This window comes from Capsicum annuum, chromosome 10 (genome assembly GCF_002878395.1).
Source record: "Capsicum annuum cultivar UCD-10X-F1 chromosome 10, UCD10Xv1.1, whole genome shotgun sequence".
Lineage (NCBI taxonomy): Eukaryota > Viridiplantae > Streptophyta > Magnoliopsida > Solanales > Solanaceae > Capsicum > Capsicum annuum.
The window spans coordinates 156744118-156762335 of NC_061120.1; the positions used below are offsets into that span (position 1 = coordinate 156744118).

At 35.0% G+C, this 18218-nt stretch overlaps 1 protein-coding gene and 2 non-coding genes across 6 annotated transcripts; 2 read left to right on the plus strand and 1 right to left on the minus strand.

Annotated features, from left to right (window-relative positions):
* Positions 1-7386: 7386 nt before the first annotated feature.
* Positions 7387-13579, minus strand: LOC124888053 (lysine--tRNA ligase-like). Of its 4 annotated transcripts, none has more exons than XR_007045939.1 (15): positions 13179-13560; positions 12675-12732; positions 12248-12316; positions 11981-12152; positions 11814-11907; positions 11550-11635; positions 11207-11325; positions 11029-11109; positions 10567-10692; positions 10196-10478; positions 10000-10096; positions 9752-9908; positions 9543-9645; positions 9362-9430; positions 7387-8269 (listed from the first exon to the last, which is right to left on the minus strand). XR_007045939.1 is itself a non-coding variant. In XM_047398236.1 (15 exons), exons 1-15 carry the CDS (start codon positions 13214-13216, stop codon positions 8120-8122), a joined length of 1758 nt encoding a protein of 585 aa, XP_047254192.1. In that variant the 5' UTR covers positions 13217-13579; the 3' UTR covers positions 7387-8119. The 4 variants fall into 4 exon arrangements, 3 of the variants coding, with proteins under 3 accessions (XP_047254192.1, XP_047254191.1, XP_047254190.1); XM_047398236.1 differs by having other exon boundaries at positions 9362-9455; positions 9512-9645; positions 13179-13579; XM_047398235.1 differs by having other exon boundaries at positions 7387-9430.
* On the plus strand, positions 8613-8720 carry LOC107850182. Its single transcript, XR_007046466.1, has one exon. It is a non-coding gene; the product is annotated as a small nucleolar RNA Z103 (small nucleolar RNA).
* On the plus strand, positions 8812-8919 carry LOC124888342. Its single transcript, XR_007046468.1, has one exon. It is a non-coding gene; the product is annotated as a small nucleolar RNA Z103 (small nucleolar RNA).
* Positions 13580-18218: the final 4639 nt, after the last annotated feature.

Below are 18218 nucleotides of genomic sequence, written 5' to 3' on the forward strand. Positions count from 1 at the left end.
ATTGAGAAAATTGAAGGAAATGTGACTTTTAAGTCTTGAATGAGTGAACCGTTGTTTTTATTAAAATATGCAAAAAAAGTCATCTGTTGGGAGAACTTAAAAAGCCTTGTTGTCAGTATAGTTTTTTTTTATGTCTTTTGTTTGGTACTTTGGTGGTGCTGTTGTTGGGGGTGGTGGTTGTGTTGGAACATATGATATTTGTGGGGGTCTCATATTTGTGTTGTGGATGGTGTTGTTTTGTTTCTTTGTTGTTGATGCTTTTGTTGGTGGTGTTGCAATGGTTTCCTCAACTGTTACAACTGATGAATCAGCTGTTGGAACAGACGAAGCAACTGTTTGAAAAAATCAAACCTGTAGCAAGGCTAATTTGATTTATTCCAACAGATGACCCATCTGTTGCAACATGTCATCCATCTTTTGCAATGATGCCTCATCGGTTGAACAGATGGGTAATTTATTGCATCATATTGGTCATCTGTTGATTCACTCAATTTTGTGTTACCCTTTTGTAATGTTTTTTTTGTTCTTCTCTTGTTTGACATCAAATGTATTTCTCTTGTTTGCAGACAAAAGAAAGTGAAATTGGATCCACTTTTGCCCGGCCAACATTAAAGGCTAGAGTAAAGATGGGTTCAGAGAAATAAGCTGGTTGCAGATGGAACCACTTCATATGTGGGAGGTATGTATTACTGATCAACCTATCATGAAAACACACATCCAGTACAATGATTTTGTGAATATTTGTTCTTTACCTATTAGGCATTAATCCTTCAAACAAGATATGATATTTTACAATTAAGATTATTAGGTTCGAACTGGTAAGGTTGAGGGACCAAGACGATGGTGTCGATACCCCATTATAATTTAATGGCAGTTTATGCTCATTTTTTTGTGTCAAGTTTGGGGAAGGGTTTAAGTTTTTAGAAGCAGTGTAAATATCCAATAGTGATTGGACCGGTTTTAATGGTGTAATGGACTTGTTGAAAGGCCTTCGAAGCCTCGCACTGCAACAAACAACGATCGATCTAATAGAAATTTCCCTGGTCCAAATTTGGATGGGTTATTGGAGTAGACTATTATAAACAGAAGGTGTTTGGGAGAAAACCTATGCGGGAAAAGGGAGGTTGAGAAGATCATATATCATCTCAGTCCTTGTTTAAGAGGATATACAGGGTGGGAAGGAAAGTGTAGTAAAATTAGCTTATGAAATTAATGTGAAAAATAAAAAAACTGGATGAGCTGCGAATGTCAAAGTGTATCCAAAAATGAAAATCCATTAGTCGTTGAAGAAAAAGAATAACGGTCAAGAGGAATTGAGCTGGTCAACTTGCTAGAGACTGCAACTAGCGAGCACAGTCTCAGCGAAGACCCACAAAATGTAGGACTAGAACTCTAAGGAAGCTGCTTCACGAGCATAGAAGGTGGTAAGATTGTCGGTCTGAATTGACATATAGGTTTCAATTTTGACCGACAATCTTACCACCTTCTGTGCTCGCGAAGCTTTTTCCTTGGAGTTCTGGCCCTGCACTTTGTGAGAGTCTTCATTGAGGCCATGCTCGCTAGTTACATTCTCGAGCAATGTATCCAGCTCTAGTCCTGTTGACCATTTTTCTTTTTTTTCATCGACTGACGGATTTTTATATTTTGATACACTTCCACATTTGAAGCTCATCCAATTTTTTCATTTCTCATGTGAATTTCATTGGCCAATTTCACTACACTTTCCTTCCTAACCTGTGTTTCCTCTTAAACAAGGTCTGAAATGATATATGGCCTTCTCCACCTCCTCCTTCGTACACAGGTATTCTCCCAAGCACCTTCTTCTGTAAGAAAGTCTCCTCCAGCAATCCATCTATATAAATTTGGACTAGGGGAATTTCTATTGGTTCTATCATTATTTACTGTATTATGAGGCTTCAGAGGACTTTCAAGAAGTTCATTGCGCCATTAAAACTGGTCCAATCACTATTGGATATTTACACTGCCGCAAAAAATTTAAACCCTTCCCTAAACTTGACACAAAAACATGAGCATGAATTATCATTAAATTGTAACGGGGTATCGACACCACCATCTTGGAACCCTTCGGCCTTATCAGTTCACACCTATCAAACTAAACTATACAATGCAGGATTTTGTTTGAAGGATCAGTGTCTAATCAGTAAAAAACTGCATTCACAAAATCATTGCACTTTATGTGTATCTTTACGGTAGCCTGATCAATAATATACATAACTCGCACGCATAAAAATAGGATCTATTGCACGCACCTTATTCTTCCTACCCCATCAGGACATGTCATATATTATTTTTTATTCATCTGCACGCATGTTATGACTATTACAATGGAGGTGCGAAGAGTCATGACTTTTTATCTTAACACAATAAAAATAGCTGATGAATCAAAATCTCCATCTGTTATAACTAGAGAATCAGATGTTGGAAGAAATCAAAATATCTCCTCCAATATATGGTCCATCTGTTGCAACAGATAATTCATATATTGCAACAGATGGTAAATCTGTTGTGATAGACCAGACTATTTTTTTAAATGTTTGGTTCAATTTAGTTTTCCTATTTATAAAATTTAGAGAATTCCATTATATTCTTCCAAGATTCCTATTATTAAATAACTACATAAAGTATATTGTTCATATTTATACTTTCAAATCATAATTAATAAGGCAAATTTGATAAAATAATCACCTAATTTATATTTTTATTAATTGGTGTGCCAAGCCCATAGGGCCTAACTAATACGAAACGGAGGGACTATTAAAAAGAGGTGAAAAGTCGAGACTTTTTATCTAACACATTCAAAACAGCCAATAAACCGAATACTCCATCTGTTGAAACTGATGAATCAGCTGTTAGAAGATATCAAAATATCTCTTCCAACATCTACTATCCATCTGCCGTAACAGATAATGCATAAGTTGCATCAGATGTCTTATTTGTTGCATATACAAACCATCTATTGCAACAGATGGTAAATCTGTTTTAATCGACCGTCTGTTGCACATTCAATCCATCTGTTGCAACATATGCTAAATCTGTTACAATGATGGACGATCTATTGCAACAGCTCAATAATAACGAATTTTATCGAGTCTCAAACCGCTATGAAAAGGTGATAAGTAATTAATGTAAAAAAAGTTATGACTTTTCACAGAAAATAAAATGCCACCAGTTTGAATGTAATTAATACAATGGAGCTGAACAGTCCTGCCTTTTTGGCCTGACACGTCCAGATTCAATCCTCTATAATAGGTCCCTCCTTAATCTCTATTCAACTCTATTTATTTCTTACATTTTTTTCCTTTCGTGTGACATCTTCAACCACTTCTCTTCAAAGAGCATATTCCTTTCTCGTTAAGGTAAGTTTTTTTCTGGTGTAAATTTACCAGTTGATCGTATACGTTGTATTACATTTTGGACTTTTTTCTTTATATTTGTCAATTCATGCATGTTCTAGATATGACTGATCCTTTTTCGGACATTGCTATTCTACGCGACACAGTGCGGGAACTTCAAAGGCAGGTTAATGACCTACAGAGTGAGTTAGTCGCTGTGAGAGCGATGATGTTCAGAGAGATGCAGAGGCTGATGAGAGCCCTGCTGCTGCGAGTTGATTGGCCGACAGTCATTAATGATGATGATAATAATGTGTTTTTTCTTTTAGCGTATGTATTTTAATTTTTCTATATCGGATCTATACCTAATATATTTTATTTTTCGTTTAATGAAAAATTTACTTTTAGTCAGACTTTGGCATTTTAATTCTTATTCAATTTTTATTCTGTCTATTTCTTCTAATCTAATACATGTTAACATGTCGACGGTTGGAGGCAATGTTGAATCCAGTAGCACTAGCAATTTTGACTTTTGAGTTCTTTCAACAGATCGACCATGTGTTGGAACCGATTGGTTATCTGTTGGGTTTCTATCAACAGATTATCCATTTGTTTCGATAGATTTGTCATCTGTTGGAGGAAAGAATTCCAGTTGTTTGTGCAACTGTTGAGAATAATTGTGGTCTGCTGTATTATTTAGTTCATGTTTTGCCTCTTTTTATTGATGCATAAGTTATTTAAAAAAATATATTTTATATATAATAAATGATAACATTAGGTTCACAATAATGAGTTAAATATATAAAAGTCCACAACAAACAAACAAACAACAACACAAGTTTCTGCAATTACAACAATCATGGTGGATTATGATTCGGGCATGTAGTTCTTTTGTGGCCAGCACACTTACATTTGGAGCACTTGTTTCTTCTTGATGAAAATGATTCTCCAACTCCACGCCTTTTTTTATAGCTTTCTTCCCGATTTGATAGTGTTGGGTCAATATATGGAGAAGGTATTAATCTCCCTATAAGCTCTACTAGAACAACCCAAGATTCTTCGGGAGGCACTGGAGTAATATGCCCACTATCTGCCATTTCATATTTTTCCACTGAATAATATTGAGAGGAGTGATCGTAAACTTCAAGTCCATATTTATGATCGTATTGAGCTCGAAGGGCTGCCATAGCATGTGGACAAGGTATTTTGTCCAAGTTAAAAACTCTACACGTACAAGATCTTGTTTGAAGATCGATCATGGCAGCATCACCATGACCGGTGATACGAAATTTGAAATATGCTATTTTATGAGAGAATAACCTATTCCCCAAATTGATGTTCGTTGATATTTTCTTTTCAATTTCAAGAATAAATCGGGTTTTTTCTGGGCACTTGAACTGCACACGCCTTTCGTTAAAAAAATCGCTGTACTTCTCGCTTATTTTTTCAAACATAACCTTGATGGGAAATTTTCTTTCATCGCCAAATAATGAATTCACCGATTTAGCTATGTTTGATGTCATAATATTGTACTTATAGAAAAGAATCATTTAGTACGACATCATACTAAACTTGTAAATCAAACAAGACATTAAATTAATAAGAATGTACCTATTTGCTGGACAGAATGCCCGACTCCATCTCTCGAAACTGACACGTGCGAGAAATTCTGTTACCTTGGGATTCACATCTGCTATTTGATTGAAATAGTCTAAAAACTCCTCTCTACTATATGCTTTAGCTGCCCTATAAAAAAGAGTGATGACCCTTTCGTTGTGATAGTTATTTCGAATGTTCTCTCCAAGATGCCTGATACAACAACCAAAGTAAGCTGAAGTGAAGAAAAGTGAACCCATCTTTGGAATACTTGGATGCCTATCCGATACAAAACACAACTCTTCGATATATTCGGCGCAGCGTCGCAGTTGTCCAAAAAAAATCCATAAGAGGCATCACATTCCTTGTCCGCTACACAAAAAGCGACAGGAAAAATATGATTCTCCACATCCTGCGCTACCGCCGCTAGAAGAACTCCATTATACCTGCTCTACAAGAAGGTACCGTCGACGGCTATGCCTTTTATCAAATATCGAAAACCTTGAATCCATGCACCATAGGATACAAAAAAGTACTTGAACCTTCCGGTTTCATCCAGATACATGCCGTCTTACTTTCGGGATTTATAGACTCAATCATGTAACGGTAAGCATCCAAGACTTCATACCTATGCTCAAGTCCCCCTAACTAGGTCCTTGGCAATTCCCATGGCCGTATATACCTTTCAATAACTGACCAGGACACCCAAATCCATAAAAAGTTGATTTCCATAAGCCTTGTTGAAGGGCCTTTGCCATCGGGGAAACTACTCCTGAAATATTCACCGAGGACCTTTGCCGTGGCATGAGGATTTTGGCCCGAGATGTGCTCCGAACCACATGTGTAGTGCTTTTCATGTTTATGAATGACGAATCTGTCAGAACTTGTGTACTTCACCGCTCTCAACCACCACTTGCAGTTCGAATTAGTACATTTGAAGCAAAAGACACTACTCGAATTGATCACCTTCTTTATTCTGAAATCTTTTTTCAAGCAAGAAATAAATAAAGTGTTAGATAGTTCATTCTTGTCCTTGAATGACATTCCAATAAAAAATCGGTCCCGTCGTCTTGAAGATTCCTAGATTGTGTCGATTGAGAAGAACTGCACATCGTATTGGTCGCATCAACGGGCGTAGGTGTTTGATCATCATCTAGAATATTCATGTCTAGATCATCCAACCTATCATCAAAGAAGTCTTCTTTTTCTTCTTCTTCTTCTACGTTCTGGTTCTCATTCTCTCTCATCTTTTCAACCATGTACACCCTTAACACCATCCTGGTTGAATCACTTAGATAAGCACGCAACCGAACCTGATCGGTTATATTGAAAGACAGTACCCTCTGAAAGAGCTGTGCATATAGCTGATGACGAATTCTTCCGGTTGAAAATTCAGTCCACAAAAGCTGTTGATTAAGTTCACAAAATCATCATACGAAATATCACTTTAGACTGTCATAGCTATCGTCTCTAGCATTTCATCCTCCTTCCAATGCCATACATATCGATTGCTCTTCTTGACCCATTGACTATGACAATCCACCCCTATTGTTATTGATCCCTCCATTAGTGGTACCTAAATAAAGTCATTTGTTAAAAAAAGTTGATAGTGATTTCATAGTGCCGTGAATGAATCCCAACAGATGTGTTATCTGTTGTAATAGGTAAGTGATCAGTCGCAATAGATTCTTACCTGTTGGGATTCATGTTACGCTCCTGAATATCTGTTGTAATAGATGAAGTGCCTGTTGGGATTGATGTTACAACTAAATCACCTTTGAAGCTGATTCCAACAGATGAGTGACAGTTGCAACAGATAATTAACCTGTTGCGACAGATGACTTACCTGTTGTAACAGGTTATTAATCTATTGTAACAGATGTTGGAATCGTGTTCAGGTTCTGTTGCAACAAGTAACTAATCTGTTGCAATAGATATGTCAAATGTTGCAACAGATGACCCATCTGTTTAAACATGAATCCAACATATCAGTCTTTCGTTGAAACAAATGTCTCATCTGTCACAACAAATGATTTATCTGTTTAAACAGATAGATCTTATGTTGGATTCATGATTGGGTTCTATCCATTGTTGGAAAACAACAACACAATAACAGTTACTCAGATGACAAATTCAACTAAAAATCATAATTTGACTTACCAACATCTCCTATGAAGTAATGCCAAAGTGGAAAGTGATGTTCGAAACAAAATTTGACCTAAGAAATTGGTCAAATAGCAACAGTAGCGGTAACAACAACAACAAAAAATGATCAACGAGAACAAGATGAAGATGATAATGAAGTAGAAGATGATGATAATGAAGCAGAAGATGATGAATGAAGCAACAACAACAATGAACAACAAAACTTGCTAAGAGAAAGAAAACAATAATGGGTGAGAAGAGAGAGAAAGACTCCTTTTGGATCAAAGTATAAATTTAAAAACTTGTGGGTTATTTTCAAACTTTTCCAACTTTCTTAATCCATAATAAAGTAATTGTCACCTCCACCTAATAATTAAGACTTGTGTCACCTATACTTCATTTTAAAACTCTTTTGTCACGTGTGGCTCAAACCCCCTACTAACATCTTACACATATATAAGACTATTAAAAAAATGTACAGTCATTACGTTGAGATACTAAATGAAAACACTAAATAAATTACTGATTTTGAAACTTTTATGTTGACTTGCATGTCAAGTCAATCAAACTGATCATCATGGTAAATTCTTTCTTTTCATTGTGGTCTCATGGCTGGAAAGAGGATAACTTCCTGAGAACATAGAGAAAAATGTTGAGTAAGAATTCATATCTGCTCACATTTTTAAAAGGCATAATACACAAACATGCCTTTAACTTGATCCCAAATCACATCAATGACCTTCAATTTTGGGTGTGCACAAGTAAGCACTTAAACTTGTATAAAGTTAAACAAGCAGACACGCACATCCTATGTGACATAATATACGTAGGACGCCATTTAAGACAAGAATTGGCCACGTAAGATACCACATAGAACGTGAGTATCTGCTTGTTCAACTTTTTACAAGTTTAAGTGCCTACTTGTGCACATTCAAAGTTGGAGGTCATAGATGTGATCTGAGGCCAAGTTAAAGAGCATGTTTATGTATTGTGCCTTTTTAAAAACTTCCAAGAATTAGAGTTTACTAAACATTGACATTTAGTGAATCTGTTAGCAACATTGTAAGTCTATGAATCCCCATGCCTAGACCACCAGTAGGGGGCAATCCATACTCTAATGCAGTAATGAAGGATTCATCACAAACCGTTGCCTCGTCGTCTCCTAATTGTCGGTCCTGATGTAATGAAACAGCAATGTTATGCAGGAAAATGAACATCATACGCGTCTAGGAGATGGAATTTGAAGATTTTTGAAATGAAATAACAGTAGATCATAAGCGCAATTTTCATGTTTTCGTCTGGTGGTAAGTGGAAGTAGCAGTAGGAAGTTAATATTTACATGTGTTGCTACATCGCTATCATTTTGGAGACTTTTAATTCTTCCATTTTATTTTGCTACATCTCTATCCATTTCATTTTGTTCTATATTTTCGTAATGTTAGTGTAGCTTCATAAATAAGTCTTTTCAGTTTTTATCTCGAGCTTAACAATAATGCTTTATGTTGAATGAATGTGCGTATGGATGTGATGAATATTTCCCCAGATGATCAAAGCTGAAATTACTGAGCGCTTTTCATGTATTTTCTCCTTTGGGGGCGAAAATCCAAGCCAGATATTCTGATCCATATCTTTTCATTGCTAAATTCTGAATATGTGAAATTAATCTTTTCTAGAGTGTGAATTTAACTGTTTTGGTTTTTGTTTATTGAATTTGTTTATGGTTATGATTATTATTTCCCCAGATGATCGAAGCTAAAATTGCTGAGCGCTTTTCATATATTTCCTCCTTTCACTGTGGAAATCCAAGCCAGATATTCTGATCCATGTACTCTCCATGTGAACTTTTTTATTTTCTGTTTTGCACATATTTGGCATGTTTCATTACGCTCTTGTTTACTATTCTTTATCTTGAGTCGGGGTCTATCAGAAACAGCCTCTCTACTTCTTTGGAGGTAGTGGTATGGACCGCGTACATTTTACCCTCCCCAGACCCCACTTTATAGGAATACACTGGGTTTGTTGTTGTTGTATAATTCTTCCATTTTACTGGATGAAATTTCAAGGAATTAGATCTACAAGAACTGCTAAGTCCTTGCTTTTGAGTCCAAAATGAATCATTTAGAGCTCTGATTTCCAGTACATTCTATTTTCTTTTGGTAGTTCTATCGTGGAGTTTCTTTGTTTTTGTATTTCCGGTGTATTAGTGTGTGATGTGTTATAATTGATCCTATTGATAGTACAGAGAAAGGGTGATGTTACAAAGAAACCTTTAATTGTTCAGCAAAACGTTCTCTCTGTGCTGTAGGATCATTTAGTTCAGTATAGGCATCACATAGCTGGAGAAAAGTGAGATAAGATGAGCTGATAGGTTAAGTTAAAATAGTCACAATTGAAATATATAACACATTTGCATCAACGTGAAAAATAAGTTGAAGAGCTCAGTCAAACCAGGTTCTGATCTGTGCGATTTTGCCAGAGGGCTCATGATCTCAGGATGGTTGATAATGAAAGTCGGTTTTATGCAGTTCACTTCAACAAAATGTCCAACTAGCTGAGAAACAATCACACAGGTATTAGTATGTCAATAGACATGCCATTCAGCTTGGAAAACAAACTATAGTAACACAAAAACATGCTTTGGTAAGGCAGGAAGTGACCTTATCGAGCAATCTTGTTGTAGTTTGAGGTGGAGGACATTTGACATCAAACTCTTCACATACATCTAGGAAGTACTTATTAGCAGCTTCACTGGAAAGATCTCTAGGTATGCTGATGTTAGCCACTTCCTCCAACTCCGACAGCATATCAATCTTTCTGCAGTTAACACACAAGAGTAACTCCAAACATTAAATAAATGCTAGTCGGGAAGGAGAAGTTTTACATCATTAATCACATATTTAGATACCTGAATGGAGGAGTGAAATCAATTTCTACCGGTTCATTATCCAAGCAATTAGCATGGTACCTTATTTTGTAGCTTCCGGTTAGTTCCTTCACCATACCTAAGATCAATATGCAAAAGTCAAATCACCTGCCGTTTATATCTATATCAACAGATTTGAAGACGAAAAGCAATCTAGATAGCTAATTGAGAAGCTTGCCTGATAGTAGCTGCTCTGTCAAATCCATCAAGTCATTGTAATCAGCATAGGCCATATAAAATTCACACTTTGTGAATTCAGGAGAATGAGTTAAATCCATTCCCTCATTCCTGAATTGCTTCCCGGTCTCATAAACACGATCAAATCCACCAACAACCAACTTCTTAAGATAAAGCTCGGGGGAAACACACATAAATAGCTTTGTGTCCAACTCGTTATGGTGAGTAACAAATGGTCTTGCTGAAGCTCCTCCAGCAGTCAAATTCATAGCAGGAGTCTCTACCTAAGACAAGCAGAAATCTGAGTGAGAAAAGGACACATTAGTCAGAAGAATAAGTCAGCATTGAAAGGGCTATTTATAGGATTTAAACCTCCAGAAACCCAAGATTATCGAGGAAACTCCTGATGTAAGAAATGATTCTTGCTCGAGTCCTGAATAAAGTTTGAACTTCTGGATTCATCATTAGATCTAAGTACCTTTGACGATACCGAGTTTTCTGAAAATCGCAATGTTAACACACTTGGAGTTTAATTAGATGCAAGACACCAGATTAACCAAATATGGTACTCTAGTAAAATAATTGAGAAATTCTTTTTTTCTCCTTATATCTCTTCTTTGTCTCCGTGTGACCTATAGATCACAGGTTCGAGCTGTGGAAGCATCCACAAATGTTTGCTTTAGGATAGGATGTTTACATCACATCCCTCTGACCCTGCTAACACTGAATTCTTTGTGCATAGGGCTGCCCTTTTATCCCTTCTTCATCTAGAAGTGGAGTGGGAGGGGGCTTCCATTTCACATTATAAAGGCCAGATTCTTGATATGATCATACCTGATCCCTCAACACATATGAATCAGGATTTCTTGCATCTCCTGGAATCCAAGTATCATTAGCAGTTGTTCCTTGGAAACTCTGTAATCAAACAAATCCTTCGAGTCTAGTGTTAAGAATCATTGATGTAATATGTACTGGAAGAGCCAAAAAGTAGGCCTCTTTGTGGCTGTTTCACCTGTGTCCGAGTTTCATCTACGACGGAGGAGGCGAAATGCTTTGGCAGCATGTGTAGGCAAGGTGCTAGTACTACAAAAGATTTCACAAAGATACTTAGCTCTCCTCTCTTACTCTTCCCTGCAGCATTAGCAGCGGCATGATACTTTAATGCCTTAAAAAACTTCATCCAAATAATCATATCTTCAACACTATTATTTGAAAATGTCATTACTTTGGAATGATTTAGTGAAACTTTTTTGTGAATCAAAATAATAATCAAATGGGATCCCGATATTCTTTAAGTGGTGAAATGTAAACATCCTCTTAGTTTTCTATCTTTCGATGGAACTTAAAGGACTAACCAGGATATCCGCGGACACCAATGATGTCACCTTGCTTCACTCCCGAGTGATAATTAGAAAATGCAACATCATCCATATCTGAATCCCTACTCAACAAATATAATATTATGAGTCAGAAAATGAAATTCAGTTGGATCAAAGTAGTTCTCTATGCCATTTCTGTTAGTGATAACATAACTCAAATTGAAGAAATAGTAAGTATTTTATAGAATGCCTTTATTTCATCACTCGTTGAGCTCAATTACTCAAATATCGACTCAATACCTTGCACTAGCCAGTACTTGTACTCTCACCCCACCACCAAGCAGTTCATAGAAATAGAGTTTTGACGATGATGCTCTCTTGCTTATTACTCTCCCTACACGGACGTGAATAAAAGTTATTGAAGTTTAAATCTAATCAAATTTTAAAGGGAATCAAATTCTAAGAACCTGCTAAGGAGGTTTCAAATTCAATGGCCTCAAGTTTCTCTCCAGCACTTAGATAAGCATATCTGCAGACAAATTCAGGGATAGAAATTGTGATGTGAAATGTATGTGGATATGAATTCATTCCAGATTCTTTCAACAATTCAATTCTCCTCAATCTGTTCGCCAAGTATTGCTGCCGCAAAAATTTCATTTTTTTAACCATGGCTGAGTTTTTGGGGCTGTAAATTCGACAAGGAATAATTTGAACAAAGTGGTAGAGGGACTTACAGTAGGATCCAAATTATCATTCTCAGGTATATTGTGATGCTCCACTTGACTTATAGCTACTGCTGCAGCCTGTACATACAATTGGAACAAAGCTCATCAACTTGAAAAATGTACACTGGCACGCTATGTTGCTCTGATTCTCCAAAAGTATTGTTGCACTCGTGTCAAATCTTCCAAAAATACACTATTTTTGGAGGATCTGACACATACCTATCGACATTTTTGTAAAGTCTGAGCAACATAGTTGGCAACTATGCAAATAAGCCTAAACATGTTTTTGGGGACCTACATTAAATATGACTCAAGACAACTGCTACTTTACTAAGTCTTGAGTGTGCCCAATCATATCATTTTATGATTGATAAACCAGATAGTCCAGAGAAGTGAATAACACATAAACAAAATATAATGAATAGAAGTTTTTTACCTTCTTTTCCTGTTCCAGGTGCTCCTTATCCTTTGCCTTCTTCACTCTCTTAAGAGCACTGTTTCGTCAATGATATTAAAAATATAAGAAAGCAGAATACTTATTGACCTACTTTTAGTTGAATCTTTAGTCTTCCACCATCTCCTAAAGCTGTTAATTAGTTTCAGACTGGAAAAAACTAAAGGGGATTCTCACTAACAAAAACGATAAATTGTAAATCCAATATTTTATTTTAAAAAAGTCTATGTTGCTTGGACTCTCCAAATTTATTGCCGCACTCATGTTGGATTCTTCAAAATATACTACTTTTGGAGTATCTGACACTCATCTATTGACATTCTTGAAGAGTCAAGTTCATAATTTCCTACTCTTAGGAACAAATACAAGATTTTCTCCAACAAAATGATAATAGCAACCCAAGTTCTTACGCAAAAATATTTTGTTTACTTTCAGAATTGTACATAGGAGACTGAATTAAAAGACTAAACAGCTAAATCACCATACCTCTTGCTAAGTGGATTTGTTGAAACAGATGATTCCATTGGTAATTAGTGTTAAAAATTTTCAAGAACAAGAAAGGAAATTTGACTATAATTAGACTCAGCAATTTGATGAAATTATTGAAGAGTTAGATTATGCAACTACTTAATTTAGGATTAAAAAAGTTGTTAATCTTTTAGCAGAAATTTGTCACTTAAATAAGGTTTAGCAAGGTTTAGGATTACTAAACAATGAAGTGATGGACAAGAAATATGTCATTGTCATTTTTATAAAATATATTACTACTACTTTTTCATCATGACAAAGTAATTGAATTACTAATATCCGTTCTCCTTTGTTGACAAGAAATTACTGTCCAGAATAATGATACACCACTTTTCTCCCACAAATTAATATAGTAATACCCATTACTTGTCCCAAGCTCTTTTATTTTCTAATTGCTAAATTCTGGTACCCTTCAACTACTAGCGGAGAAAGAGGGTCCGATTAATATCAAACTAATACATACTATATATCTTTTTGAATAGCTTATACCAACTTTTCATTAAATCTTAGTAACTCAATTAATTGACTATCTGAACTTTCAATTGAGGATTTAATTTTTATTATATTATAATTCCCTCCTGTTTCCCATGCCCCCAAATTTAGTTTATTTTTTTTTTTTCTAAAAAACTTGTCGCTATACAAAATTCTACAAATTTAAACTTCATTTTTGTCTAACTTTCTGCAAAACACAGAACTGATAGCGATCTTGGTTGAAAATCTTTATTATCTTCCTTTGTAAGGAAAATTTGGTCACGTATTTGTTTTATTTAGCCGGAACTCGTTGATTGGTCCATATGATTTATTTTAGTTCTTTACGTTTCACATTTGAATTCCTCTCCTATATATGGACATCAAAATTTTATTTACCCTACACGAATAATCCACCTATGGAGGCTAGTTTATCGTAGCCTAACTTGGGAGGTCCTCTACCCTAAAGCCTAAATCCTAACTTACTCCTATTTAAAGGATAACATATTTTGTGAAAAAGATATCTCAAAAATTCCACAAAGAGATAAATGCTCTCTTCTTGATAACAAATACTTCAAGAAAATCTACAAAACTCCCCTTTCACAGAGATCAAATCCAAAATCTACAAAACTCTCCTTTCACAAAGATCAAATCCAAAATCTACAAAACTCTCCTTTCACAGAGATCAAATCTAAATCATTCTACATTCAAGAAATACATTATCCACAATTTATTCAAGAGATAATACATCAAAACCTCACTGAACTAGTCTTGACAACTTATTTTAGCACCTAAACTTTATGAATAATTATTTATAACTACTGAGAGTGTATTACACTTGCGCCACATTAGCGCCACGTCGGAGCCACGTAAATAAAGTATTTTAAAAATATTCTATATATATATATATATATATATAATATTTTAAATTAAAAAAATAACTTCACCCCCCATTTTCCATCTTCTTCATAACCCCTCTCCCGTCCACCGCACCTGCACACCCCGTCCACTCCTACACCTGCACACACCCTTATCCACCTCCGTCCTCTCCCCCACAGCCACACCTGCACACATACGCCATATTTTTTGGCGAATTTTCGCCAGAAAACATCATTATCACCATCGAAAAATATCATAAAATAGTGATAAAAAACTCAATTCACTTGATAAATTCGATCAAATCAACACCCAATTCTCTAAAATCTACAACCAAACATCCAAATCATGTATTTTCTTTAATTTTCAAATTCAATTTGTTGACCCCAATTATTAGGAATGCTTTTAAAAAATTCATATCCTCATATTTTTTTTTCCAAGGTTGAGGATGAAAATAATGTTGAAATTCGTTCGTCGATGTGCGAATTTTTTTTTTGGGTCAGCCATGTGTGTATTGTGAGTAATCTATGTGTTTCTCTGTGAAGCTGTGTGTATGTGTGTAACCATGTGTGTGAGGTGTGAGTGTAGCTGTGTGTGTCAAGTTAGTGGGTAGGATTAGAAGAAAAAAATGGATTTTGAGAAGTTTAAAGAAAGAAAATGGGCGGAAGTGATGAAGAAGAAAGGACCGAGTATGATTTTTTTTTTTTGGTATTTTTTATTTATAACAAATAATTTTGGAAATTATTTTTATTTTTTTAAAAAAATGCGCCTGATTTTTTATTTTATTTTATTTTAATGCCACGTCAGCTGTAAGGGTGAAATTTATTTACTTCAAAAAGATTTAGGGGGGTAAGTAATTACTTATTAAGTTTAAGTGTTAAAGTAAGTTGTCGGAACAAGTTTAAGGGGGTTTTGATGTATTATTACTTTATTCAATAAAAATTCTTGTTTCTTCATATTTATTTGTGGTTGAAGTTTATTTTTCATGAATTTAAAATTTGTTGTAAACACTAGGTTATCAGAGGCGGATCTAGAATTTTAAACTTGTGGGTTCCCAAGGCTCCTTTCTTGCCACTAAGCTATTCCTTGGTTTAGTTATGGGTCCCACCTATTAATATTTATAACTTTTGGTGATTTTTCTATGTAATTTTAAGCCTTACGGTAGCGGGTGTGGGTTCCCGGGAACCCACACCTTCCACTCTACATCCCACTGTATGTTATCAAAACCCATTGCCTTTTTATTAAAATTTTCTGCAATCGTTTTTTCATCTAATTTAGCCATTATGATTGAGATAAAGCTCTTTAGATAGTGTTTTCTATTGTATAATTTTTTATATCTGAGTTAGAGTTAGAAATACATTCAGAATTTAAATCCAGACATTTAAATAGCGTTAAACTATTTTTTTTAAAAAAAACTATTCAACTTCATAGTTGTTCCTGTTTTATAATCTCATCACTTTAATTTTATAAATTATCACATTTCCTTTTATAAGGTTAGACTGCATTAAATCATCTTTTTTTTCTCAACAAAAACACATAATTCTTCAAGATCTGAATAGTATTGAAGAATGGAGGGTAAAGCATATATCTACAAGCTTCAAAAGAACACAGAATCAAAGTTCCAAGTAAAACATTCACAAAAAAGGGCTAATGCATGAGACACATATAACTTTGTTGAAATAAAAGACGAAATAAACTTTGTTTAACGGGAAGAATGATCTAGAAATCTCATAAAACTCTTGGGATATTCACCAGGAGATCAAAACACCAAATACTGTCTTAATTACTGCTGTTGCTGGGCTTTTCAAGCAATCAAGTGCATCGTAAAAAGGTCCAAATCAGCCTATATTTGAAAAATATGCTTTTAGCGGCCGAGAATCAAAAAATAAAAATATTCTTATTTCTTCAAAAAAATAAATAAAATAAAATGAAAGAACCAAAAAAAATAATCAAAATAAGAGCTGGAGATGCGGGGTATTGATCCCCATACCTCTCGCATGCTAAGAAAGCACTCTACCATCTGAGCTACATCCCGAATATGCTTGGCTCTTCTTTAATCGGTACATTTCTATTTGAATTTTCTGAGAAAAGTTTTTTGAAGACAATAGTTTAATTAGTGTTTTAAAAGATTTAGGAAACAAATTGTTTGGGACATGAGATTTTTCAAAAACTCTTCTATCAGTTCAGCTTATATGGTCTTAATTATAAACACCACCAAAAGTCTTCTTAAAGCAACAGCATGTAGACTAATTGTAAACACGTGCTATGGAAAGAGAAAGTTGTTAGGATGATAAACACCCCTCATTTTCAACCTTAAGATTGTGAATTCGAATCGCTAAGAGAGCAAAAAATATGAAGTTAATAGGAAGGAGTTTAGAAAAAACACACTATGTAACATAAAATGATAATGTTTGTTTTGGTATTAAGCTTATAACTTGATAGTATTTGTTTATTTCTTTTGGTATTACAAAAGAAGAACGAAATCAACATACATGTAGTTATAATAATTTTTTTGTATATTAGAAGGAATTTGGAAACTATTTAAGGGTTTATCAATTTGGTATTCGATTCTACAGATCGTCGAAATTGCTATATTTTTCAGATCGCTGAAATCGTACTTTGAAATTTTCGGATGTTATATTCCTTCTTCTCTATCTTTTACTATTATAAACCTTCTTTAGTATTCCTCCGCCGCAAACTCCATCGCACTTTGTAACTTCAGTAGCATATTCCAGCGAACTCCGGACTGGCGACAGTTCCATTATTATCACAAGAGATATCATTCTCCCTCCATCCGGGAGCTAAATCGCCAACGATCTGCAGTAGTGAACTCCGACGACCGTCTGGGGCGATATAGTTATCTTTTTTTTTTTTTCTAATCTCTTGCAGGAACTACAAGTCCGAGGCAACTTCTTCGGCGACTCACAACGTACATTTTTTGGCGACTAAATTCAAGGGCAGTATTAGGAGAGGGTAAAGGTGACAACGACAAAATTTTAGCGATCAATTTCTATACCAACTTACCAAAATTTGACGAATCGATCAAGAAAATGCCCCTACTTCGTCTTTTCCCTAGAGGAGGTGCAATCGCTTCATCTCCTCTAGTTGTTTTATCTAGGTTTCTTGACTATTGATGATAGATATGTCTAGTCTCTTTTGGTATTTGTATTTCAGTCTTTTCTCTCATGGTTTGTTGCCTAATTATCTTTGATTGTTCTTGTTGGATTACTGATTCCTATTTCTCTGTTATTTCATCGTAGGTGAGACTAGCATATCTATTTACTATAGTCCATGTTGTTATTTTCTGTTGTTGTTATTATTTTCTAAATTCTTGTGGGCAGTATAGTTCTTGTTATTGATTATTTATCAAAATTGGCGTGGTAGTATATTGGTTTTATTGCTTGTGGCATACAATTTTGATTCTTATTTTTTTCTTGTAGATTCATCACTTTTGTCATACGATGTTGATTCTTGATTTTTTTTTTATAGATTTTTGTTTGTTTCCTTAGCATATAGTGGTCAAAATTTTAAGATTTATTACCGATTCACTCATTATTACCATTGTGTCTCATTAGCCTTACGTATTAGTTTTTAGCCCTACCTATTTGCACGCCTTCTTATTTTCTTCTCTCTTTGAGTAGTGGTTGTGGTGGT